Source organism: Coregonus clupeaformis, chromosome 40, assembly GCF_020615455.1.
Source record: "Coregonus clupeaformis isolate EN_2021a chromosome 40, ASM2061545v1, whole genome shotgun sequence".
Taxonomy (NCBI): domain Eukaryota; kingdom Metazoa; phylum Chordata; class Actinopteri; order Salmoniformes; family Salmonidae; genus Coregonus; species Coregonus clupeaformis.
This window is the reverse complement of record NC_059231.1, coordinates 31,671,291-31,698,722: the sequence shown is the minus strand read 5'-3', so window position 1 is coordinate 31,698,722 and position 27,432 is coordinate 31,671,291. Positions and strand designations below refer to the sequence as shown.

The following is a 27,432-nucleotide window of genomic DNA, read 5'->3' as shown; positions in this document are numbered from 1 at the left end:
TGCCAGAGAGGCACCCACACTTTAGCTAAGCTGAGACAAACTGGTAAACACAAATGTGCTCAGTAAGCACTTGATCAAAAGTACACACATGGATTGGACATAAACATGTGTACACACACACACACAGACACTCTGTCTATACTTTTTTCTCCGTCTCCATATATGAGTCTGCAAGCATGTTATCATCTTCAAGTCACAGAGCCAAACAGAGGCAACACTTTATCCTCAGGAACAGAGTCTGGCTGATATGGATGAACAGAAGAGAGACCAGCTGCTCTAAAGTCGGGCAGTGCGCCAGCTGAGATAAACAAACTGAGGAGGAAACACACAGGCTTATTTATCAGACTGAACGGTGAAGGAACAAAAAACAAGTGACTCACAGGAATCCCACTGGGAGATATGTCTAATGTATGAGACATCCATGCATTTTCTCTCTCTGTGTGTGTGCTTGCATGTGCAGTTTTCATATTTTGAGGGCAGGGGAATCCAAAATAAAGTGCTAGAGGTCCAGAAGACCTAATGGTAGAATGGTAAGACGTAGGATCTTTTTTAAATAATGAAGAACAATCCCCTTACAAAATGTCTGTTGACTGATCCAACTTGACCTCCTTTATATAAAGATGCACACATTTCTTAAAGGGTCAATCAGCAGTTGAAACAATAAAACGTTTCTGTGAAAAGTTGAGGGATGAGTAAAAAGCTGAGGGATGGAGAAATGCAATCACTGTTAAATTCATGGACAGAGCTATGAATGCAAGGACTGACCAGCCATGATATCAACATGTGTTTACAAACATTGGAGTAAGCTTATATTTTGGGTTCTGACAGTTAAACTAAGCTCATGAGGCATTTATAAATTATATTCTTCAAGAATCAATGGGTACATATGATTCATTTCAATTTCAAGTGAAAAAATGTATGTAGCAAGCAACTGCCGATTGCCCCTTTAAAGCAGCTCCAGCCTCCAGACCCTCTATTCATGATTTTCTGATGCCATCTAGTGACATCAGTGTGAAACTGCTTCAACAAGCTATGCAGTAAGCAGACACACCCATGCATCAATCTACATTTAAAAAAATCCCATCAAATTCTGTCAATTTAAACTAAAGATACACTATAAAGTGCATTCGGAAAGTATTCAGACCCCTTGACTTTCTCCACATTTTGCTACGTTACGGCTTTATTCTAAAATGTATTAAATTCTTTCCCTTATCAATCTACACACAATACACCATAATGACATAACAAAAACAGGTTTTTAGACATTTTTGCTAATATATTGAAAATAAACAACTGAAATATCACATTTACATAAGTATTCAGACCCTTTACTCAGTACTTTGTTGAAGCACCTTTGGCAGCGATTACAGCCTCGAGTCATCTTGGGTATGATGCTACAAGCTTGGCACACCTGTATTTGGGGAGTTTCTCCCATTCTTCTCTGCAGATCCTCTCAAGCTCTGTCAGGTTGGATGGGGAGCGCCGCTGCACAGCTATTTTCAGGTCTCTCCATAGATGTTAGATCGGATTCATGTCCGGCCTCTTGATGGGCCACTCAAGGACATTCAGAGACTTGTCCCAAAAAGGATCTCTCTGTACTTTGCTCCGTTCATCATTCCCTTGATCCTGACTTGTTTCCCAGTCCCTGCCGCTGAAAAACATCCCCACAGCATGATGCTGCCACCACCTTGCTTCAACGTAGGGATGGGGATAGGTTTCCTCCAGATGTGACGCTTGGCATTCAGGCCAAAGAGTTCAAATTTGGTTTCATCAGACCAGAGAATCTTGTTTCTCATGGTCTGAGAGTCCTTTAGGTGCCTTTTGGCAAACTCCAAGCGGGCTGTCATGTGCCTTTTACTGAGGAGTGGCTTCCGTCTGGCCATTCTACCATAAAGGCCTGATTGGTGAAGTGCTGCAGAGATGGTTGTCCTTCTGGAAGGTTCTCCCATCTCCACAGAGTAACTCTGGAGCTCTGTCAGAGTGACCATTGGGTTCTTGGTCACCTCCCTGACCAAGGCCCTTCTCCGCCGATTGTGCAGTTTGGCCGGGCGGCCAGCTCTAGGAAGAATCTGGGTGGTTCCAAACTTCTTCCATTTAAGAATGATGGAGACCACTGTGTTCTTGGGGACCTTCAATGCTACAGAAATGTTTTTGTTCTCTTCCCCAGATCTGTGCCTCGACACAATCCTGTCTCGGAGCTCTACAAACAATTCCTTCGACCTCATTAGCTTGGTTTTTGCTCTGACACGCACTGTCAACTGTAGGACCTTATAAAGACAGGTGTGTGCCTTTCCAAATAATGTCCAATCAATTTAATTTACTACAGGTGGACTCCAATCAAGTTGTAGAAACATATCAAGGATGATCAATGGAAACAGGATGCACCTGAGCTCAATTTCGAGTCTTATAGCAAAGGGTCTGAATGCTTACATAAATAAGGTATTTCTGTTTTGTATTTTTTTTTTATGTGGAAAGAGTCAAGCATTCTGAATACTTTCCGAATGCACTGTATATACAAAAGTATGTGGACACCCCTTCAAATTAGTGGGTTCGGCAATTTCAGCCAAACCCGTTGCTGACAGGTGTATAAAATCGAGCACACTGTCATGCAATCTCCATAGACAAACATTGGCAGTAAAATGGCCTGTACTGAAGAGCTCAGTGACTTTCAACGTGGCACCGTCTTAGGATGCCACCTTTGAAACAAGTCAGTTCGTCAAATATTTGCCCTGGTAGGGCTGCCCCGGTCAACTGTAAGTGCTGTTATTGTGAAGTGGAAACTTCTAGGCACAACAACGGCTCAGCTGCGAAGTGGTAGGCCACATAAGCTCACAGAACGATACCGCTGAGTGCTGAAGCGTGTAAAAATCGTCTGTCTTTGGTTGCAACCCTCACTACCGAGTTTCAAACTGTCTCTGGAAGCAACGTCAGCAGAAGAACTGTTCTTTGGGAGCTTCCTGAAATGGGTTTCCATGGCCGAGCAGCCACACACAAGCCTAAGATCACCATGAGCAATGCAAAGCGTCGTCTGGAGTGGTGTAAAGCTCGCCACGATTGGACTCTGGAGCAGTGGAAACGCGTTCTCTGGAGTGATGAATCACGCTTCACTATTTGGCAGTGCGATGGACTAATTTGGGTTTGGCGGATGCCAGGAGAACGCTTCCTGCCCCAATGTATAGTGCCAACTGTAAAGTTTGGTGGAGGAGGAATAATGGTCTGGGGCTGTTTTTCATGTTTCGGGGTAGGCCCCTTAGTTCCAGTGAAGGGAAATCTAAATGCTACAGCATACAATGACATTCTAGACGATTCTGTGCTTTCATCTTTGTGGCAACAGTTTGGTGAAGGCCCTTTCCAGTTTCAGCATGACAATGCCTCCGTGCACAAAGCGAGGTCCATACAGGAATGGTTTGTCGAGACCGGTGTGGAAGAACTTGACTGGCCTGCACAGAGCCCTGACCTCAAACTCATTGAACACCTTTGGGATGAATTGGAACGCCGACTGCGAGCCAGGCCTAATCCCCCAACATCAGTGCCCGACCTCACTAATGCTGTTGTGGCTGAATGGAAGCAAGTCCCCGCAGCAATATTCCAACATCTAGTGGAAAGCCTTCCCAGAAGAGTGGAGGCTGTTATAGCAGCAAAGAATTGAAAACTTTCATGAACAAAAATGGACACTCCTCCTCCCATTCTTACAAGAGGGAGGGTGAACGACAAGCTGATCATACTTCAGGTCAGTGGCGACCCGTCATTCAGGGCAGGTGGGGACAAAAAAATATATATACAGTACCAGTCAAAAGTTTGGACACACCTACTCATCCAAGGGTTTTTATTTATTTTGACTATTTTCTACATTGTAGAATAATAGTGAGGACATCAAACTATGAAATAACACATATGGAATCATGTAGTAACCAAAAAAGTGTTAAACAAATCAAAATATATTTTAGATTTCAGATTCTTCAAAGTAGCCACCCCTTGCCTTGATGACAGCTTTGCACACTCTTGGCATTCTCTCAACCAGCTTAATGAGGAATGCTTTTCCAACAGTCTTGAAGGAGTTCCCATATATGCTGAGCACTTGTTGGCTGCTTTTCCTTCACTCTGTGGTCCAACTCATCCCAAATCATCTCAATTGGGTTGAGGTCGGGTGATTGTGTAGGCCAAGTCATCTGATGCAGCACTCCATCACTCTCCATCTTGGTCAAATAGCCTTTACACAGCCTGGAGGTGTGTTGGGTCATTGTCCTGTTGAAAAACAAATGATAGTCCCACTAAGTGCCAACCAGATGGGATGGCGTATCGCTGCAGAATGCTGTGGTAGCCATGCTGGTTAAGTGTTCCTTGAATTCAAAATAAATCACTGACAGTGTCACAAGCAAAGCACCCCCACACCATCACACCTCCTTCTCCATGCTTCACGGTGGGAACCACACATGCGGAGATCATCCGTTCACCTACTCTGCGTCTCACAAAGACACGGCGGTTGGAACCAAAAATCTCAAATTTGGCTCAAGCAAGTCTCTTCTTCTTAGTAGTGGTTTCTTTGCAGCAATTTGACCATGAAGGCCTGATTCACGCAGTCTCCTCTGAACAGTTGATGTTGAGATGTGTCTGTTACTTGAACTCTGTGAAGCATTTATAGTGCTGAAGCGCGTAAAAATCGTCTGTCTTTGGTTGCAACACTCACTACCGAGTTCCAAACTGTCTCTGGAAGCAACGTCAGCAGAAGAACTGTTCTTTGGGAGCTTCATGAAATGGGTTTCCATGGCCGAGCAGCCACACACAAGCCTAAGATCACCATGAGCAATGCAAAGCGTCGTCTGGAGTGGTGTAAAGCTCGCCACGATTGGACTCTGGAGCAGTGGAAACGCGTTCTCTGGAGTGATGAATCACGCTTCACCATTTGGCAGTGCGATGGACAAATTTGGGTTTGGCGGATGCCAGGAGAACGCTTCCTGCCCCAATGCATAGTGCCAACTGTAAAGTTTGGTGGATGAGGAATAATGGTCTGGGGCTGTTTTTCATGTTTCGGGGTAGGCCCCTTAGTTCCAGTGAAGGGAAATCTAAATGCTACAGCATACAATGACATTCTAGTCTCTTCTTTTGTTTGTGGAAAGTTTGATGACAAAATTTGCCCACAAGAAGGACCGCCGCACAACCTTCCTGTTCAAGTGAGCACAGCACAACAAGGTGAGTCCAAAAATGCATAAATAATGTAATATGCCAGGGAGGTATGTATACTGTAGCTAAGAAAGTAATACTAAGTGTATGTTGTGTAGTAAGCTGTTAGTAGCCCATGTGCCTCACCCTAATAATTTTGTCAATTTTCCACCCTTAATTTCGCTTACTGTTCTGACTTGGTGGTGCACATGTAGCTTATAGCCTGTTTTAGAGAAATGTCATCATCGAATATTGTAAGAGCTTTCATTGTCTGCTTATATGCCCCCTTTATTTATCCTACGGTTCTGACTTGGTGTACTGGGAGAATACTGTAAGAACGGCTCATGTTCTGAATTCTGTTACTATACATTTCAAAAGTGCTGAACAAATAGTTATATTGACTACGTCCATCCTAGCTCGCTCATTAATGTCTTAATTAAAATTACAGCCACTTATCCGCTCGTCGTCCCCATATGCCATAGTTTGTACATCTCAATTGTCAGTAGAAACCACATTTGTTTAAGCATGTCATTGTCTGAAGCGTTAACGTTAGGTAGTAAGTAGCTACTGTGCTCGAAATGTAGCTAGCTTGTTGCTACCTGGATAGCTACTAAACAATAGCTGGAACAACCTAGCGAACAGACGCGAACTGGCTGAATCGATTCAGTGGCTAGCTTTGCACTTGGCTAGCTAACAGTAGCTGCTAGGGGTAAGTTATAACCTACATTTGTGTTTTGTTTTTACATACTGGTAGCCAGAGTCGTTCAAGGGAATTCGGGACATGGGTGACTAGTTAACGTTAGCTTGGCTCTCTCTGTGTGTTCGTGCCGTGGGAGGACGGGTTTCTTCGTTGGCAGAAAGCAATGGCTAGATAGTATGCTAACTATTTTAGCTAACTAACTGGCTGAATAAGTTGACGACGGACTCGCTCAAGCTGTCGGGACTAACCCACAACGTTAGACACGGACACGAATGATCTGCTTGGCGTGTTGACACACTGGTGGTTTGTTGTGGCTGAGTATTGGTGCTAAACCGTGTTGTTGGAGCCCGGCATGCTAGTTGGCTGTGGCGTCATATGACTAGGTGCCCTGGACGGTTTTCACGGAAGAATACTGCACCAAGTTAGCTAGCTGAATAAACTAAGTTAGTCTATTCCTAGAAAACATTGAACCGCTGTAGTTTACAACAAACGATTTGTGACGGCCGGCCGCCCAACAACCTGCCCGCTTGAACCTATCCCCTCCTCTCTTCTCCAGACCATCTCCGGTGACCTTCTCCCTTACCTCACCTCGCTCATCAACTCATCCTTGACCGCTGGCTATGTCCCTTCCGTCTTCAAGAGAGCGAGAGTTGCACCCCTTCTCAAAAAACCAACACTCGATCCCGCCAATGTCAACAACTACAGACCAGTATCCCTTCTTTCTTTTCTCTCCAAAACACTTGAGCGTGCCGTCTTTAGCCAACTCTCTTGCTATCTCTCTCAGAATGACCTTCTTGATCCAAACCAGTCAGGTTTCAAGACTGGTCATTCAACTGAGACTGCTCTTCTCTGTGTCACGGAGGCTCTCCGCACTGCTAAAGCTAACTCTCTCTCCGCTGCTCTTGTCCTTCTAGACCTATCTGCTGCCTTTGATACTGTGAACCATCAGATCCTCCTCTCCACCCTCTCCGAGTTGGGCATCTCCGGCGCGGCTCACTCTTGGATTGCGTCCTACCTGACCGGTTGCTCCTACCAAGTGGTGTGGCGAGAATCTCTCTCCGCACCACGTGCTCTCACCACTGGTGTCCCCCAGGGCTCAGTTCTAGGCCCTCTCCTATTCTCGCTATACACCAAGTCACTTGGCTCTGTCATATCCTCACATGGCCTCTCCTATCATTGCTACGCAGACGACACACAACTAATCTTCTCCTTTCCTCCTTCTGATAACCAGGTGGCGAATCGCATCTCTGCATGTCTGGCAGACATATCAGTGTGGATGATGGATCACCACCTCAAGCTGAACCTCGGCAAGACGGAGCTGCTCTTCCTCCCAGGGAAGGACTGCCCGTTCCATGATCTCTCCATCACGGTTGACAACTCCGTTGTGTCCTCCTCCCAGAGTGTGAAGAGCCTTGGCGTGACCCTGGACAACACCCTGTCGTTCTCCGCTAACATCAAGGCGGTGACCCGATCCTGTAGGTTCATGCTCTACAACATTCGGAGAGTACGACCCTGCCTTACACAGGAAGTGGCACAGGTCCTAATCCAGGCACTTGTCATCTCCCGTCTGGATTACTGCAACTCGCTGTTGGCTGGGCTCCCTGCCTGTGCCATTAAACCCCTACAACTCATCCAGAATGCCACAGCCCGTCTGGTGTTCAACCTTCCCAAGTTCTCTCACGTCACCCCGCTCCTCCGGACACTCCACTGGCTTCCAGTTGAAGCTCGCATCTGCTACAAGACCATGGTGCTTGCCTACGGAGCTGTGAGGGGAACGGCACCTCCGTACCTTCAGGCTCTGATCAGTCCCTACACCCAAACGAGGGCATTGCGTTCATCCACCTCTGGCCTGCTGGCCCTCCTACCTCTGCGGAAGCACAGTTCCCGCTCAGCCCAGTCAAAACTGTTCGCTGCTCTGGCACCCCAATGGTGGAACAAGTTCCCTCACGACGCCAGGACAGCGGAGTCACTCACCACCTTCCGTGGAGACACTTGAAACCCCACCTCTTTAAGGAATACCTGGGATAGGATAAAGTAATCCTTCTACCCCCCCTTACCACCCCAAAGAAAGAAAAAAAAACATATTGTAAAGTGGTTATCCCACTGGCTATAAGGTGAATGCACCAATTTGTAAGTCGCTCTGGATAAGAGCGTCTGCTAAATGACGTAAATGTAAATGTAAATGTAAATATCAGCTATGTTTTTTTTAATGGCAGTAAATGAGGCTGAATGAACTGTTTCACTGCCAGACAAGGCTCCGCTGATAGCCAGGTGTTGCGGTGGTAAGGATTCACTCCATGGTGCTGAAAAGAAAGATCTGCTGTCGGGACAGCTTTATGTAGGCCCTAACAGTTTGTGGGCACCGTTTGTCACCATTATAGTGCAATTAATGTATTGTTTAGTGTTGTGTTGTGGCTTTGCTGGCATGCATCTAAATGTTGTTAATTTTGTTTGCCCCACAAAGATTTACATGCTAAAATCGCCACTGCTTCAGGTATGCGATGTTGCCTTTTTTTTGTTCTTCAATTAGTCTTGGCAGCAGTTCCTTTCTTTTGAGGCGTACCTCTTCATTTATGAAGATTTTGGTTCCCTTCAGGCACTTGGCTCTCCTAAGAATCTCCTCCTTGTCTTTGAACCTGAGCAGTTTACCACTATAGATCTGGGCCGTCCATCGGGGCAGAAAGTGCCATTCCTATGCGGCCTCTCCATCTCGATGAGTTTAGGGTCCAGTTTGAGTTGATCTGCCAGGAGTTTCTTGGCCTTGACTTCTGTGTCATGCCAAGTTTCAGTCTTTATGTCCTCAATTCCATCGATTAAAATGTTATTGCGCCTGGATTTGTTTTCGAAGTAATCTCCTTTGGAAAAGTGCTTGTCAAGTGTTGTTTGGAAAATTGTTTGAATCCCAGATTGCCCCTTTAAAAGGGGTCGACCTGCAAGACTATTTCATGTCCATGATCCAGACTACATATCTCATAATGACTTATCTCATAATAATGACTTATTGTCTCATAATTAAGACTTACATATCTCATAATTGTACACTGAACAGAAATATAAACGCAACATGTTGGTCCCATGTTTCATGAGCTGAAATAAAAGATCCCAGAAATCTTCCATACACACAAAAAGCTTATTTCTCTCAAATTCTGTGCACAAATTTGTTTACATCCCTGTTAGTGAGCATTTCTCCTTTGCCAAGATAATTCATCCACCTGACAGGTGTGGCATAGGAAGAAACTGATTAAACAGCGTCTGTTATTGTAGCGTGTGCCCTTAAAATGATGTCATGGAACTGCCCACTCTGGGGATACAGAGATGTAGCTAGAGAAAATGTAGTAGATACTAATTAACTGCACGTGCATTCTACAGACACTTGAACAAATCATACTGCAGTATTTGCTATACACTACAGTTTGCCTGTATTCATACTAAACTACATTCATAGACTGACAATAAATAAGACGTTTGAGCCCCCCACTCCTAATCTAGACCCCTTGTGGAACTACATGGATTACCCACTTTTTCTGTCCTGCTGCACTTTCGGTTCCCTTTTTTCCAATTTTCGCCTAAAATGACATACCCAAATCTAACTGCCTATAGCTCAGGACCTGAAGCAAGGATATGCATATTCTTGATACCATTTGAAAGGAAACAATTTGAAGTTTGTGGAAATATGAAATTAATGTAGGAGAATATAACACATTAGATCTGGTAAAAGATAATACAAACAAAACAACAAAAACATGGTTACATCATCTTTGAAATGCAAGAGAAAGGCCACAATATAATATTGCAGTTTAGGCGCAATTTAGATTTTGGCCACTAGATGGCAGAAGTGTGTGTGCAACGTTTCAGATTGATCCAGTGAATCGTTGCAATACTGGACTATTTTGTATCAAGTCTGCCCAAATGTGCCGAATTGGTTAATTGATACATTTTCAAGTACATAACTATACAAAACATACAAAAATTATATGGTAATACAAAACGTACGTTTACACACTCCCAGGAATGTCAAACATGATGGATCATTAGCTTATACACAAACTTTCACACATCTAGATGGCCTGGCGGGGTGGGTGTGGAGCCAGAGACAGCAGGGATTCAAACTGTAGAACCCAGTTCCTATATTTGAACATAAAAATGTATTTTATCAAACAAAACTTTGCTACATTTTATCTCTGGGACCCTCAGGATGAGAAATCAGAGCAAGATTACTGAATGTAAGTACATTTAATACATTACCTTTAGAGGTGAATGTATCAAATAGTTGCCGTGATAAGTTTTTTGTTGTTGTGCACTCTCCTCAAACAATAGAATGGTATTTTTTCACTGTAATAGCTACTGTAAATTGGACAGTGCAGTTAGATTAACAAGAATTTAAGCTTTCTGCCCATATAAGACATGTCTATGTTCTGGAAAGTTTGTTGTTACTTACAACAGTCATGCTAATCACATTAGCGCACGTTAGCTCAACTGTCCCGTGTAATGGACACCGATCCCGTTGAGGTTAACAACAACCAGCTAGCTAGCTAATGTTAGTTATCTTCTTGACAATACGCTTTTAAATTGTTGCTAGCTATTTTAGCTAGCTGAGTTAAAAATGGCCACTAGAAATAAAAAGAAGCGGACACCACATTCACAAAACGACAGATGGGTTGTTGTTGCTGCAGGTACATTAAAGTTAGGCAATTGTAAATAACTAGCTAACGTTAGCTAGCTAATTCGCCAATGTCCCTTTCATGTGGTCTAACTAGCTAGTAGTTGCTAGGTGACATTGAGAATTCTCAGCAAACTAACTAGTTAGTTTAGACAGAATGTACTGGCGATATCAATGTTTGGTTGTCTTTCCAGCCAGCTAGCTAGGTACTGTAGTAATGACAGTTGTTGATGTTTCATGATCCATCTCTAACTGAATGACACATTGGATCGTTGCAATGAAAGTTTCAACAAATTTGCAATGAAGTTTGCAACTAAGTTTCATAGTTACATTTCAAATAAAATCAAATTTCGAAATACTTGTGTTTCTAGCTCCAACAGTTCAGTAATATCTAACAATTCACAACAATACACACAAATCTAAAAGTAAAATAATCTGTAAAAGTTTGTGAGGGTTTTAGGTGCCAAGACAAATTTCTTCAGCCTCCTGAGGTTGAAGAGGCGCTGTTGCGCCTTCTGCACCACACTGTCTGTGTGGGTGGACCATTTCTTATCGCCGGTGATGTGTACGCTGAGGAACTTGAAGCTTTCCACCTTCTCCACTGCGGTCCTGTCGATGTGGATAGGGGCATGCTCCCTCTGCTGTTTCCTGAAGTCCACGATCAGCTCCTTTGTTTTGTTGACGTTGAGTGAGAGATTATTTTCCTGGCACCACACTCACTGGGCCCTCACCTCCTCCCTGTAGGCTGTCTCGTCATTGTTGGTAAATGAAATTGTTGGTAGTTGACGTTAGCTCGCGTCCAGTGGGCTGCATCCTTGACAACAACAGCAATGCGTGTCATGTGTTTCTGTATCTGTCTGTCCACACAGACTCCGCCGTGGAAGCGCCACAGAAAGATGACAGTGACCCCACTTTCGTCAGGCTCAGGAACCCTTCAACACGTAGCTAGCTAACGTTACCAGCTAGCTTCAATAACACATTTTTACACAGGCACGACGTTAGCAACCTATGAAGCAAAACTATGAACGTCAATATCATTGAAATCATAATAAGCCACTTCTCCACAGTGGTATCTATCTATGGAAAGTATATATATTTTTCTTCTAGATGCAGTGTCTCTGTACCTGTTGGGCAGTGGTGATGTGCAGCTATATAAGGTCAAAGCCTTCAACGAAGACTTCCACTTCTGGTTCATTGGCCAGACAGTACAGAGAGGTAACTTACATTCAGATGATAGGTTAGCCAAGTAAAACTCAACTCCAAGATATACTTCACATCTACGGAGTTGAGTGGAGACGAGAGTGGGCGGAGTGTACCTACGATTAATTCGATTTACTCTCAGTCGATATGAGGAAACAGTCAGTGGTTGTATTTGATTAACTTTTTATTAAGAAGTATAGATATCAGCAAAAGAAGAAAGGTACGCAGCTACAGAGGACAAACATAGCTACACGGTAAGGGTTTAAGAATGCAAGTTTTTACAAGTATGGACCTTCGGCAACTCAATGTACAGTGAGGGAAAAAAGTATTTGATCCCCTGCTGATTTTGTACGTTTGCCCACTGACAAAGACATGATCAGTCTATAAATTTAATGGTAGGTTTATTTGAACAGTGAGAGACAGAATAACAACAAACAAATCCAGAAATACGCATGTCAAAAATGTTATAAATTGATTTGCATTTTAATGAGGGAAATAAGTATTTGACCCCTCTGCAAAACATGACTTAGTACTTGGTGGCAAAACCCTTGTTGCCAATCACAGAGGTCAGACATTTATTGTAGTTGTCCACCAGGTTTGCACACATCTCAGGAGGGATTTTGTCCCACTCCTCTTTGCAGATCTTCTCCAAGTCATTAAGGTTTCGAGGCTGATGTTTGGCAACTCGAACCTTCAGCTCCCTCCACAGATTTTCTATTGGAATAAGGTCTGGAGACTGGCTAGGCCACTCCAGGACCTTCATGTGCTTCTTCTTGAGCCACTCCTTTGTTGCCTTGGCCGTGTGTTTTGGGTCATTGTCATGCTGGAATACCCATCCACGACCCATTTTCAATGTCCTGGCTGAGGGAAGGAGGTTCTCACCCAAGATTTGACGGTACATGGCCCTGTCCATCGTCCCTTTGATGCGGTGAAGTTGTCCTGTCCCCTTAGCAGAAAAACACCCCCAAAGCATAATGTTTCCACCTCCATGTTTGACGGTGGGGATGGTGTTCTTGGGGTCATAGGCAGCATTCCTCCTCCTCCAAACACGGCGAGTTGAGTTGATGCCAAAGAGCTCGATTTTGGTCTCATCTGACCACAACACTTTCACCCAGTTTTCCTCTGAATCATTCAGATGTTCATTGGCAAACTTCAGACGGGCCTGTATATGTGCTTTCTTGAGCAGGGGGACCTTGCGGGCACTGCAGGATTTCAGTCCTTCACAGCGTAGTGTGTTACCAATTGTTTTCTTGGTGACTATGGTCCCAGCTGCCTTGAGATCATTGACAAGATCCTCCCGTGTAGTTCTGGGCTGATTCCTCACCGTTCTCATGATCATTGCAACTCCACAAGGTGAGATCTTGCATGGAGCCCCAGGCCGAGAGAGATTGACAGTTATTTTGTGTTTCTTCCATTTGCGAATAATCGCACCAACTGTTGTCACCTTCTCACCAAGCTGCTTGGCGATGGTCTTGTAGCCCATTCCAGCCTTGTGTAGGTCTACAATCTTGTCCCTGACATCCTTGGGGAGCTCTTTGGTCTTGGCCATGGTGGAGAGTTTGGAATCTGATTGATTGATTGCTTCTGTGGACAGGTGTCTTTTATACAGGTAACAAGCTGAGATTAGGAGCACTCCCTTTAAGAGTGTGCTCCTAATCTCAGCTCGTTACCTGTATAAAAGACACCTGGGAGCCAGAAATCTTTCTGATTGAGAGGGGGTCAAATACTTATTTCCCTCATTAAAATGCAAATCAATTTATAACATTTTTGACATGCGTTTTTCTGGATTTTTTTGTTGTTATTCTGTCTCTCACTGTTCAAATAAACCTACCATTAAAATTATAGACTGATCATTTCTTTGTCAGTGGGCAAACGTACAAAATCAGCAGGGGATCAAATACTTTTTTCCCTCACTGTAGTTGGAGATACAGTTCACATACTCGTCTTGACGTGATCAACATTGTGGAGTTGAGTTTTACTTGGCTAATGATAGCTTAATGGGTTTAGTCCAAGGTGTAAATTGTGGTGTTGAAGATCCACATGTTTTTATTTGAACAGATGGGAGACTTCTGTATGTCACTCCAATGGATCCCCTCTACCTTCTGTTGCCCTACTTGTTTAAAGCGGGTAAAGAGGTAAGGCCCATATGCCCATACGTATTTTTGAAATGAATTAAATTGTGCTTATTGCATATTTATCTTTCCCCTTCATCAGTCTTTCTCTCTTTGTGAGCTCTTTTCTCCTCCCTTTGTGATGTCATCCATCTCTCTCCTTCTTCCTTTGTGACATCACCTGTCCTTCTCTCTTTGTGATGTCACCTCTGTCCTCTGATTCCATCTCTCTCCAGTAATTTTTTTGTAATTTCATTGTCTTTTCTTTGTGATGTCATCTCTGTCCTCTGTGATTCCATCTCTCTCCAGTGATTGTGTTGTCATTTAATTATGTCTTCCTCTCTGTGATGTCATCTCTGTCCTCTGTGGTTCCATCTCTGTCTGGTCATTGTGACGTCATATCATTGTCTTTCTCTCTTTGCAAGGTAATTTCTGCCCTTCTTTTGCGATGTCGTCTCTGTCTTCCTCTCTTTGGGATATAATTTCTCTGTGTTCTGCTGCAGGTGAAGTTCCAGCCTGTGTACCAGATGTTGATGGACGAGGACTTCCCAGCATGCACCAGGCTGCTGATCTACACGCACTCCCTGGCCTCCCTGCACCACATGGCTGAGGAAAAAGGTCAGAGGTCACTGTTCAGCCCACACAAACTAATGTTGAAAGTTAATGTGGTCCTCAGAAATAATCAACTGTCAAATTTAGGTTACAAACCCCTAACCCCAATAATTTGTTTCTCACTTCAATGTCAGACTGAAGCGCACATGAATGGATTTAATTAGTATATCAGATCATTCAGAGACTGCAGCACCCTTGTATTGTTTGAGATTTTCTAAGGATGAGCTGCACATGAACACAGCATAAAAGTGTAATGTTGAGTGGTTTCAGGTGTTATACATGTTCTGTGTGCTGCTCTTCAGAGGTGGGCAGTCAGAAGTTTCACCGCTACAGCCAGGAGAGGACCATGGAATGGTTAAAGAAAAAGGTACCCATTGATCAATATATGAACTGCATAAGCACATATCATCCTCTATAGTACATCCTGAAGCAATCTGACCCCGGCAACCTCCAGGTTGTGCAGGCTTTTCTTCTAGCCCAGAACTAACACACCTGATTAATCTAATCATCAAACCCTTGATTAGTTGAATCAGGTGTTCTGCCACCCTGTGGGTTCCTGCAGAGTTCAGAATTGCTGCTCTCAAGTAGATTTAACAGTGTAAACAGTGTGTTGGTCTTGCTGTGTACCTGCTGTTCCAGGCTGAGAGGACAGTGAAGGCCCTCGGAAAGACTAACATCTCAGTGGGAGAAAGGGTGAAGTCCACGACGTACGTCAGAGTCAAGAAGGAGTCAGAGACCCAGGAAGGTGAGTCACTCTCAGGGCCTGGACCAATACTGCAGACCTGTTCCATGTTCTCCCTGGCCTGCATACATCAAATGAACCAGAGGATGGCACCAAACCCATTGTAGAGGTCAGGCGCTTTCTGCACCAGACTTTGCCTAATAGCTTTACATGTTACATTTCCGGTTTCACATTAATTTTATATTTAAAGCTCAGATTATCAACCCAGTTTTCTGTGATATCAATAGAATGGATGTCATTCCATAATGAAGTGATGCTGTGGTATTAACCCTCTTATGCCCTCTCTTCATTGTAACATAGAGGACTACCTGCAAATAGAGGACTACCTGCAATATGCCCATGGTCTGATATCTGCGTATATCAGGGAAGACCTGAGCAAAGCTCTCCTCAACCATCTACAGTGAGTACACACGCACAATCTAAAATTAAAAAGCACAATCAAAAATTTCATTTTCATGTAGCTTCAGTGTAACTGTCACTGACTAATTTTAATTAAATGTTAACCCCCCCCCCCAAAAAAAAAATATGAAGATGAGTGTTTGGTTTTGGAGCCAGTAACCACAGAATTCAAATAACTCGGTGGCAATTAGATTTTCCAAGACACATCCCCCACAGTTTACAAACAATTGCAGGGCCCATGTCAGCACTTTTGACTGGAAATGTACTGGTGATGAAAGTGACAGATTGTGCCGTTACGACAGTGATACTACTGAAGGTAATGCATTAAGCAGCATTGTTAGTCTGTAACAGTCTGATGGTCAATCATCTTTCACCTTCCTCCTGACAGGTTACCTGAGCTCTCAAGCCCTAATGAGGTGGAGCATCATTCAAAGGGATTTTATCCAGCTTCTCTTTGTAGGCTATTTGTGTCATCACACTGTGTAGTTAGGCCTACAGTGCATTCGGAAAGTATTCAGACCTCTTGACTTTTTCCACATTTTGTTACGTTCAGCCTTATTCTAAAATTGATTAAATAGTCCCCCCCCACCCCCAATCAATCTATACACAATACCCCATAATGACAAAGCAAAAACAGGTTGTACATTTTTTTTGCAAAACAAATTAACAGAAATATCACATTTACGTAAGTATTCAGATCCTTTACTCTGGACCTTTGAAGCACCTTTGGCAGCGATTACAGCCTTGATTCTTCTTGCGTATGACACTACAAGCTTGGCACACCTTTATTTGGGGAGTTTCTACCATTCTTCTCTGCAGATCCTCTCAAGCTCTGTCAGGTTGGATGGGGAGCGTCGCTGCACATCTATTTTCAGGTCTTTCCAGAGATGTTTGATTGGATTCAAGTCCGGGCTCTGGCTGGGCCACTCAAGGACATTCAGAGACTTGTCCCGAAGCCACTCCTGCGTTGTCTTGGCTGTGTGCTTAGGGTCGTTGTCCTTTTGAAAGGTGAACCTTCGCCCCAGTCTGAGGTCCTGAGCGCTCTGGAGCAGGTTTTCATCAAGGATCTCTCTGTACTTTGCTCCGTTCATCTTTCCCTCCATCCTGACTAGTCTCCCAGTCCCTGCCGCTGAAAAACATCCCCACAACATGATGCTGCCACCACCATACTTCACCGTAGAGATGGTGCCAGGTTTCCGCCAGATGTGACGCTTGGCATTCAGGCCAAAGAGTTCAATCTTGGTTTCATCAGACCAGAGAATCTTGTTTCTCATGGTCTGAGAGTCCTTTAGGTGCCTTTTGGCAAACTCCAAGTGGGCTGTCATGTGCCTTTTACTGAGGAGTGGCTTCCGTCTGGCCACTCTACCATAAAGACATGATTGGTGGGGTGCTGCAGAGATGGTTGTCCTTCTGGAAGGTTCGCCCATCTCCATAGAGGAACTCTGGAGCTCTGTCAGAGTGACCATCGGGTTCTTGGTCACCTCCCTGACCAAGGCCCTTCTCCCCCGATTGCTCAGTTTGGCCAGGCGGCCAGCTCTAGAAATAGTCTTGGTGGTTCCAAACTTCTTCCATTTAAGAATGATGGAGGCCACTGTGTTCTTGGGGACCTTCAATGCTGCAGACTTTTTTTGGTACCCTTCCCCAGATCTGTGCCTCGACACAATCCTGTCTCGGAGCTCTACGGACAATTCCTTCGACCTCATGGCTTGGTTTTTGCTCTGACATGCACTGTCAACTGTGGGACCTTATATAAACAGGTGTGTGATTTTCCAAGTCATGTCCAATCAATTGAATTTACCACAGGTGGACTCCAATTAGGTTGTAGAAACATCTCAAGGATGATCAATGGAAACCGGATGCACCTGAGCTCAATTTCGAGTCTCATAGCAAAGGGTTTGAATACTTGTGTAAATAAGGTATTTCTGTTTTTTATTTGTAATATATTTACAAAAATGTCTTAACCTGCTTTGGCTTTGTAATTATGGGGTATTGTGTGGAGATTTATGAGAATTATTCTTTATTTTTTATCCAATTTAGAATAAGGCTGTAACGTAACAAAATGTGGAAAAAAGGAAGGGGTCCGAATGCATTGTATATACTGACATATTTGTTCCCAGTTTTCTATTTATTTGGGAATATTTGTTCTTTTTCTGCATGTGTTAGAAACCAAAGCGGGATAAATATTGTTGTACATATAAATTAGCTTGCTTTTATTTATTGTAGGGTGTGGCTTTTCCACTGTGGTGTTCTATTGAGATTCACCAGATGGTTGCAGTGTACCGGTAGATTAGTGTGTTCTTATGCCTATTGTTGGTGGATGTGGTTGGTCGGTTTGTGGTACTCACGGTATCGCCACGGTAACTTGTAACTTATAACTTGTGTGTCTGTGGCATGATTGGTGGTTGGTGTTTAGAGTGATGGAAAGTAGGTCTAACTCTATACATCCCATTCTCGTTCGGCAGAAACGAAAACTGTCTGACACACCGGTGGAGGTGGGAGAGGGCTACACCAAATTCAACAGCTCCGATTTCACCCGCAAAGTGAGTGAGATTAGGGGCAGTTTGCATGAATGCACCCAGGAGAGAAATATAGAAGGGGGGGGGATCCTTCCTGAAGTGTACGTGAGTGCAGTTTAAAGCAATGCAATGCAGAGGCCTTCAAATCAAGACGAAAGTCCAAGTAACCTTGTGTATTCTGTCTAGAAATGAGAGTCATGATGATATGTAATTACGTTTCAGCCGTCTTCACTCAAGGCCGATGAGCAATACTATTGAATATCTATTTTCTCCTCATTCAGCCGCCCAAGAAGATGAGTACGGCACAGAGGACCCTGGGCAAGGTGGACAAAACAGGCATGAAAAGCATGTCTGCCTTCTTCAGCCCCAAGGGCCAAGCAGAGAAAAACTGAATATTAGGATGATGCATTTTTTGTGAGAATAAGCGGATAAAACATAAGAAAATGAATAGTTATTCCTTCAAGGTTTGGAGGAGTATAACTCTTTTCCCTACTGCTCTCATATTATTGTGTCGATAACCAGCCTGAGTTCAGCCTGTGGTCTCCTGTTGCAAAGTACAACATTCAACAAACACACCAAGGGTCCACATGAAGTCATGGAAAAAGTGAATCTGCCATGGTGACCCATTTTAATGTACAGAAATATAGACTTAACAGGATAAATCATATTGTAACAGTACAATGGTATCCTATTACAGTATAAAACTAAATAAGCAGTGCCATTTGCAAAACCTTGGTTAATATTTAGGAATAATTTTAATCATTCAGTCTTTGAGGCACATAGGGAACATCTTACATTTCATACGGTGATGTTGATCGTCTTAAGAGACTGATGCGACAGGTAAACCTGGATAAAATTAGCCTAGTCTAAATGTGTATAAAAAATACTTGGAAAAGAAAATGGACAGTTGCATTGTTCAGTTGAAAGACTTGACTGATTGTGATGTCAGCTGAGTCATGTGGAGTAGGTGGTCTGTTTAGTCACAGTAACTAAGTAATGAGAGTGTTTGTTGGGAATTACGCTGTCGAAGTTACACATGGTCCTTTAAGGATCGGGTTACATTCCCATCAGTCCCATGGGCCGCAGCAGACTGGATAATTTATCAGGCCGCCAGGGCCAGTATTAGACGCGAAAACGCCAACAGGTGCGCGTCAGGACAGGTGCCTCTGGCAAAAACTTTTTGATGCCATTTTCTGGTGGCATAGCGAACAATGTCCCATGCCTTGCCTGTCCACACCAACACAATGCGATCATTGGATGCCACTTTCTATTCCCATACCCCACGGTTCTCGCTCAGTTCCCACTTCCTCTAGGCCTACTTCTCTCTCTCACTTCCCTGCCAATTCCTCGCCAGCTGTGTGCATGCATGTCGCGGGACCTCCCCAAGTCGACTCCCGTACTTGTTATAAAACTCCGGAAAAGTTCCCACTACTCCTTCTTTTTGAGTTTCGGCTTGAAGCGCAGTGTCTGGAAGGCACTCTCCACCACTTTGGGCAGGTGGATGGGGTTCCTCTGTAGGTGTCGTCGGCTGCTCGTCGTCCCTTTGTCGCTGTTCTTCTTCTTGGCCTTGCTGCTGCTTTCGCTGGTTGGGGCCGGCTTCTTCAGCTTGGACTCATCTGTGGGACACCGTGGGACCCGCATGACCCAGTTGGAGTGGAGGTCGTGCTCACTGGTGCTGGTGGCCACTGAAGGAGAGAGAGAGATGGGTTCACATCAGTTCTCAAAATGCCCATCCAAATTCTACATGGGGAAAGGAGAAACCACTAAAGGGTAGTTTGTGATCAGTTACAATTACTCTGAGACAGTGCCATGAGCTGTTTACTGTCTCCAGATCAGCACCAGGTAGCTAGCTCTTCACTACACCTAGTGTTGATTTTTCAGTGTTACATTTCTAGTGTTGATTCAGGAGTTAAATTAACCCTCTAAAATATCCTCAGTGTTGGTGTTAATAACCAGTGTTGAGTGTGATTGTGTCAGTTTTACTCTGTGGAGACTAAAACATTCTCATCAAAACTATGCCCATCATTATCTAATTTCCCATTATGCTCTACTGCAGCTAGATTTTCTTTAGGAGTAGGTTCTTAACACCAACATGTTGGGGTAAAACACGGCCATCAAAGTAAGGCCTTATGATATATGTAAGGAATTGTCATTAACAGTTTAATTTGAATGATAACATTCACCTACAGTAGGAACTCACTTGGTGAAGTCCACAAGACAGAAAATGAATGAATTCAACAACCATGTCTCTGTCACTAACAAATACAGTCATTGATCGTAACTCTACAATTCACTCAAAAAGGCACACTGGGAAATTATATTGGGGCGTGGCTTCGTGTTGGGGGGGCTTTCAATTAGTTGGTTTTTTTGGGCCACCCGCAAGTGGAAGTGTTGTACCAGTTTAATTGGTCTATGGTTATGTTAGTTTGAGCATGTCGTCTGCCACTTATGTTTCCCCTTTCATCTGTCAGTGCTGCTGTGAACCGCATCACAAAGACATGTCAAACGGGAGATGTAAAATTGACATGATTGATGCAATTTCGACGTTGTTTAAATTGCTTTGTGTATCACTAAATTTGCTTGAGATGATTTAACTGCTCACTGCGTCCAAGATTTTTTGATATAGTCCTTCCAAAGAGCTGTCAGTAAAGGTGAGCTCATGAATATAACCTCCCTGCCCACTCAGCCTGTCTTTTCAAACTTCCTGGTAGTTAGCCATGAGAGAAAGATGACTTTTTCTGTAATTTTGAGCATTTCTACCCCCCAAAATATTCGGGGTGATATTTTAGAGCTAGGTTTCCATCCAATTGGCAACAGATTTTCATGCGAATATTCAAAAATCCGCATTAAAACAGTATGCACATTTTCCCACCAGAGATGTGTTTCCATCAAATTGACTTGTTGCAGATAAAAGACTCTGCGTGATGATGTGTGCACATAAAAAATACAGTTTTTGGTTAAATTCACATGTACCGAATAAAAAAATACAAGTTAAATGGTTTTCCAATGCATTTTCAACTCTACTCATGTTTCCTCACAAAGAAAATGTGCGTTATATGAGTGTGCCCACTCTGGTATTGGTACGTGCATTCTAACCGGCTACAGTGAACATATAGCCTACATGATGAGATGATGAGATTATTATTATTTGTCAACTGGCAGCCAAGCATCGATGATCATGTCACCAGAATAAGACCCTCGATATTTATTAGAAAGGAGCATCAAGCTCATCACCTTTCACTTTCACCACCCTGTGATGTTCATCATAACTTGTTTCATCTGTAGCCTAATAAACTGCATGCTTTCCCGACGAGTCCTAGTGGGAGGACCACACAACATCTCATTGCGTGACTTCAAGTTTACTTCGATATGATGGTTATTACAGTATCAGTATCAATATTTGCGCATAAAGCGTTTCCACCGACATTTCTCGCGTACATCATTCTACCGACACAAAAAGAAACCACCTTGTCTAGCGTATTTTGTTTTGTCGACATTTGGAAAGTTTACAGAAAATATTTATGTTTCCATCAGGCCAGTCATGACATTTTTTTATCTGACGTACTTTACTCACATAAAAAGGTTGGATGGCTACTCAAAAGGTTATTTTACATGGGAATCAAAATGACCATTCGGGACCTTTAACACTCAAAAGTGTGGACCCATATAGACACTGGCCCAGTTTTAAATTTAACACTGTCAGTGTTGATTTAACACTGGAGCATTTGCTGTGTATCTCTAGATCAGCACCAGGTATCTGTCCACTGTCTCTATATTAGCACCAGGTAGCTGTCCACTGTCCTCACTGTTTATGCAACTTGATCATACTTCTAACCAAAACACAACTCACCAATGAAGTCAACGTCAGCGTGCCCATTGTCTACATGGGGCTTGCGAGTGGGCTCAGGGTCACAGCTCGCGATGACAGCGTCAAAGAAGTCCAGAGTGTCCTCCTCGTTGGGGATTGGAGGGGCAGACGGTTTGGTCCTCATAATCTTAACAAAATACACAAAACAAACATAAGAGAGAATATGATTGTCTATTGTGTTCTTTAGCAGAAGGCATTCAGTGGTTCAACAATTTCAGTTAGGGCACAAGGATAATTATGAGGTGAGGTCATAGCCATTAAGTGTTTCACAAATCCTTTCTACCTGTGCGTCCTTGGAGGTGGGCGGTGGAGGCGCCGGCTTCTTCTTGGGGGAGATTGTGGCCTTCGTCTCATTGCTTTTGAAGTTGTTGACGCTCCTCGTGTACTGCCGTCTCAATGCCACCAGCTCTTCCAAATACTCCAGGCAGTTCTGGTTCTGAGAGTAGAGCCATATCCGGTCCTCCTGCCTCTGGTAATAATACAAGGTGGTGGTGGACTCTACGTTCACAGAACTTTTGCTCCGCTTCAGTGTGGAGTTGACGGATGACTGCCTCCTCTGGCCCACCACGAGCATGGAGGTGCTACGCACCAGCTTGACGGTGCACGCGCTGTGGTAGTCCTGCTCGGACCACGGACCGCCATCACGAGCCCTGTGCCCATGGTTGGGACGGAACGCATTATTGATCTTCCTGAACATCCCTCCTGTGCGTGGAGCGACTCACAGTTATAAAATATAATGTTAGTTCAATCGAGGTGCCCAAATGACAGTGACACATCCATCCATAACCGTTTCCAAGTAGCATTCCTCAGAAATCAGTTAGAAAACAAGCGCACGGCAAGTTAAAAAAAGACAGTATGACATTGGTCTTGTCCATGGTTCTGAAACTGCCTGTGAGTATGGTTGGCAGAGAAGATCATTTGGGACTCCTCTCACTTAAATAAACAACTTTACCGGCTATCACTACGGTGTTATGGGGGGTTGTGCTATGGCAACGGGCCTCGAAATTCAACCCGCTCCAGTGTCATTACTATTGAACAGCAGTCCCGTGTCAAATGTCCTTATGGGCACCTCAAGCTCCCAGTGTCACCAAAACGCACACGCTGTGGTCGCTCTGCCCAGTGGGCTATACACTGCAAATCAGCCAGTGTTACCTTGTGTTGCTTTTTTCAGTGTAACATTTCTAGTGTTGATTCAGGAGTTAAATTAACTCTGTAAGAGTATTAACACTCAATGGTGTAAAATAACCCCAGTGTTGGTGTTAATAACCAGTGTTGAGTGTGAGAGTGTGATTGTGTCAGTTTTACTCTGTGGAGACTTAAACATTCTCATCAAAACCATGCCCATCATTATCAGATTGCCCAGCATGCTCTACAGCAGCTCGATTTTTTAGGATTGTTTTTGATATCTGTGTTTTTGCATGGTCATTGATTGATTAATCTTATGCTACACAAAGATAACGAACATACATTTTTCTAAACTAATCCAATCAGTTAGTTAGATTCATTGCACCCGTTACTGAAATGGTTGTTCCAGTTTTAAATGGTTTTAGTAGTCTCACAATATTTCTAACCCTTACAGTCATTCTGAACGCATGTGAATAAACATTTCAGCTGTCAGATGTCCAAACTCCAGCAGTCCTTGAATACGTCAAGGGGTATGAATACTTTCTGAAAGCACTGTATATGTTTCCCCTTTCATCTGTGTCTGATGTTAGCTAGTTACAGGCTAGCTAGGTCTTCAGTCAGCATGGAACAAAAGGGGGTAGTTTAAAACTCTGAAGCAGACATGCCAAACAGGAGATGTATAAAAATAACTATTGACACCATTGATGCAATTTCAATGTTGTTTGAGTTGCTTTGTGTATCACCAAATTAGCTAGAGATGATTTTACTGCAACACTGCTCATTGCATCCAAGTTTCTTGACATAGGCGTTTCAAAGAGCTGTCAGTCAAGGTGAGCTCATGAATATAAGTTCCCTGCCCACTCAGCCTGTCTTTTAAAACTTCTAGGTAGTTAGCCATGAGAGAAACATATATATTTTTTTAATAAAGCATTTCTATCCCCCAAAAATATTATAGGTGACATTTTAGTCACTCAAAAGGCTATTTTACATGGGAATCAGAATGACTGTTCAGGACCTTTAATGATAACATTTGCCTCCAGTAGGAAATCACTTGGTGAAGTCCATAGAACTAAAAATGAACGAATTCAACAACCATGTGTTTGTCACTAACAAATACAGTCGTGGGTGGTAACTCTAAAATTCAGTCAAAAGGCAATGTGCTCTGGGAAATAAGGCTTTACACCAAGCAGTGTGTGAATTTAACACTGTTCCAGTGTCTATACAGGTCCACACTTTCAGTGTTAATTTAATAGATTACGGATTACGCTATGCGTTATATCTGTCTAAATTTCCCCTCCTAATAAATAATTAAGGTGACTGCAGTGTCATGTTTCAGGCCCTGTGAACGACATTGTTGCGCTGGTTCTCTGCTGGCCAACAGACGCAAGGCGAGGATGACTCATCTAGTGACTAAGGAGCCCTAGACTAGAGAGTGAACACAAGAAAACAAACCCCCCCACCAGATATGGCCTTGTGCGAAGAAGGCAGTTGAACTATTGTCTATCATCTTCTTATTGATGTCACATCCTACCTCTCTGATTACTTCAATCAAAGAAAGCATGTTACCACCTGTGTTAAGTGCATTTGATATGTCTGTAGATAAGTGTGCACATATAAGCCCCTAACTATCATTTACTGAACCTATGCAGGTTGTAGCTTAGCCTGATGCCCATAGCTCTGGAAGCTCCTACAGCTCTTGAAGCTCCTACAGCTCAGGAATACAGGTGAATTATCATAATTGGTAAAGCACCTCTACTATGCAAATCTTTATATGACCGCAATAGAACTATAAAGTATATAGATTGTAGACTGAGAGATCCCCCAATGCATTAAATTGATTCCCTAATCAGATGGGCTCAGCTCTCCATGGCACCTATGGTTACACAATGTGACAGAGCAGACCTGACTGACTCTGCGGGGTCTGGTTTCCAGCATAACACTGAGCTGCCCAGAGTCTTGGGTTTCAAAGAGGAAATAGTTGTGGTTTCATGACCCCAGGCTGGAGCGTGAGGCCACACTTCCCTTTCTGTCATCCTGTACAGGCCTTTAAACAGACCAGATGCTTAGGCATGGCCACACACACACTCACACACACACACACACACACACACACACACACACACACACACACACACACTTTCTGTCAGTTCGAGACAAGGCGAAAGAGACAGTCCAATTTCTATTTGCTTTGCTTAATGTGAAGTTTCTTTCTCCTTAAATCAGTCTTTCCTTCCTCTTTTAAACCCCTCACCTGCTTTTTTAAAGTGGAAAACAAAACTGTGTTGTTTCATGTTCAGGACATGTTTCACAGATGCTATGATGGAGGACATGGAAAACAGCCCTCTCACTTCCTCTTGGTCTTGTATAAAGCTTAAAGCAATGCTACCTACACTTGTCACAACCACTCACCTCACACTGCTCTATTGTACTGCACTGGCTTGGTACAATAGACCTGGAGACACTGGAGACATTGACATGAATACAACGAGAAGAGGGGCACACATCCAACTCAGAGCAACAGGTGGTGGACTGCATGACTTGAAGAGTGTTGCATCATTTGACATGTTGTATCGTTTGAATTTGAAGGTAAGGGGTTTCACTACTGAATTATTATGATTGAAGAGTCGAAACAAAAATGCATATTACTGCCCAGAGTTGGTTCTTAAATGTATGAATACATTCTAAAATATAAAAATAAAAAGGGCTTCAAAGACACTTTATCCACAAGCTGCTGTAAACTGACCAAATACACTTTATCCACAAGCTGCTGCAAACTGACCAAACAGCTATATACGTGTGTTCCTTTCCAGCCATGCTGTGTGAGAGCATACTATGGAGCATGACCTACTGTAGTGACCAGGAGAGACTGGACCCTCTCCTCCCTGTGATAGAGCCCCCCAAGAGTAGTGTGAGGGCTGGCTCACAGCCGGTTAAAGCCGCCCTGCTCTCCACACTCCAGGCCTCTCCAGGCCAGCCAAGCAGAAATGGCCACTCCATCTTGCCTAGGGTGCCCCAAAACCAGAGGCCTTCCCGGGTGAGTGCCCAAATCCAGCCCCAGGCTTCTTCTCCAACGCAGGCCCTGCATTCCCAGAGGCCCCATCCTGGCAGACACATCTCCCCAGAGATGGAGATCCCTGGGCAGGCTCATTCTGGTGGTGAGGTCCCCTTCCTGGTGCCCTCCTCCTGTCAGAGTATCTGTCAGAACTACAGCGACCTTCACATCGGGGGGGACCAGGTGCTGCCTCTCTCAGACAATGATGGGGAGCTCCTGCCCTGCAGCGACACCCAGGCTGACGGCCCCTTTCTCTTTTCCTGTGACGTCCTCCCGGCCACAGATGACTCTCCCCCAGATCGGGCCTCTGAAGACAGGCCACTGTGTCCTCTCCAGAGGGGCTCAGGCTTGGGATCCTCCCGCTGGAGGGCGGGGAGCGGCCGCGACCGGAGCTTCCTCCTCCAGGGGTGTGAGGGGCCCCTTTCCAACTCGCTGCTCAACCGCTACCTGGAGCACAAGCTACTGGACCTGTACCAGCAGTACATGCTGGAGAGCATGGCCCGGGAAGGGGGTTGTAGTGAGGGTTTTCCCAGCCATCTGCTAGCCTCAGAGCTGCTTCTGACCAGCCTGGATCAGATCACCCTGCAGCTGAGCCGTGAGGGCCACCTGGAAGCGGGCCGGGCCAAAGACATGGTGCTCAGCTGCCTGCTGAGGGTGGCCAGCGGCCTGCAGTCCAGTGAGATCAGTACTCCCCTGCTCCAGATCTCCATTGATCTGCAGCTCCCCACTGCTACTGCTACAGCTGCTGCTACTGCTGCTGCTACTGTTACTACTGCTAGTAATTCTGCTGCTGTTACTGCTGCTACTACTACTCCTGCTGTTACTGCTGCTGTTACTACTACTGCTGTTACTACTGCTGCTGTTGCTGTTACTACTGCTACTGTTGATGCTACTTCTACTTCTACTGCTACTGCTGCTTTTACTGCTGGTGCTGTTGCTGGGTATCCAGGAGCACCTCAGGGACCGCTCAGCTTCACCACTGACCCCCCAGTTAAAGACATCCTTTGACCCCTGACCCTTGAAACAACTGCACTCAGAAACCGCCTTGTTACTGAGGTCCAACCAACACTTGACTCAGCTCTCCTCCAGTACTAGACAGTTTCACTATCCCCCTAGTTTTAAAAACAGCCTCTGAACAGGGATGGAAGAGGAGGGAGTGTGTGTAGCTATGTTTTTAACCCTAATGGAAAATGCAAAATGTTGCTACTTTTCCTACTTTGGTATTACTTTCACACCGTTCTCTTATGATGAAATGAAACAGCTTTCAAACAGCTGCAGTGATATAAT

At 44.2% G+C, this 27,432-nt stretch overlaps 3 protein-coding genes across 3 annotated transcripts; 2 read left to right on the top strand and 1 right to left on the bottom strand.

The window, feature by feature from the left end:
- The first annotated feature begins 10,463 nt into the window (after positions 1 to 10,463).
- Positions 10,464 to 18,492, top strand: LOC121572504 (ribonuclease H2 subunit B-like). Its single transcript, XM_041884570.1, has 11 exons — positions 10,464 to 10,533; positions 11,390 to 11,461; positions 11,628 to 11,735; positions 13,779 to 13,855; positions 14,335 to 14,449; positions 14,746 to 14,810; positions 15,083 to 15,188; positions 15,504 to 15,585; positions 15,973 to 16,030; positions 18,047 to 18,124; positions 18,382 to 18,492. The coding sequence occupies exons 1-11, from the start codon at positions 10,464 to 10,466 to the stop codon at positions 18,490 to 18,492; spliced, it is 942 nt and encodes a 313-aa protein (XP_041740504.1).
- Positions 18,493 to 18,793: 301 nt separating this feature from the next.
- Positions 18,794 to 22,931, bottom strand: LOC121572808 (uncharacterized protein C13orf42). Its single transcript, XM_041884837.1, has 3 exons — positions 22,252 to 22,931; positions 21,951 to 22,095; positions 18,794 to 19,785 (listed from the first exon to the last, which is right to left on the bottom strand). The coding sequence occupies exons 1-3, from the start codon at positions 22,663 to 22,665 to the stop codon at positions 19,529 to 19,531; spliced, it is 816 nt and encodes a 271-aa protein (XP_041740771.1). The 5' UTR covers positions 22,666 to 22,931; the 3' UTR covers positions 18,794 to 19,528.
- Positions 22,932 to 25,507: 2,576 nt separating this feature from the next.
- On the top strand, positions 25,508 to 27,160 carry LOC121572505 (TLR adapter interacting with SLC15A4 on the lysosome). The gene is made up of 3 exons (XM_045212141.1): positions 25,508 to 25,679; positions 25,904 to 26,961; positions 27,095 to 27,160. Exons 2-3 carry the CDS (start codon positions 25,906 to 25,908, stop codon positions 27,158 to 27,160), a joined length of 1,122 nt encoding a protein of 373 aa, XP_045068076.1. The 5' UTR covers positions 25,508 to 25,679; positions 25,904 to 25,905.
- The last annotated feature ends 272 nt before the right edge of the window (positions 27,161 to 27,432 follow it).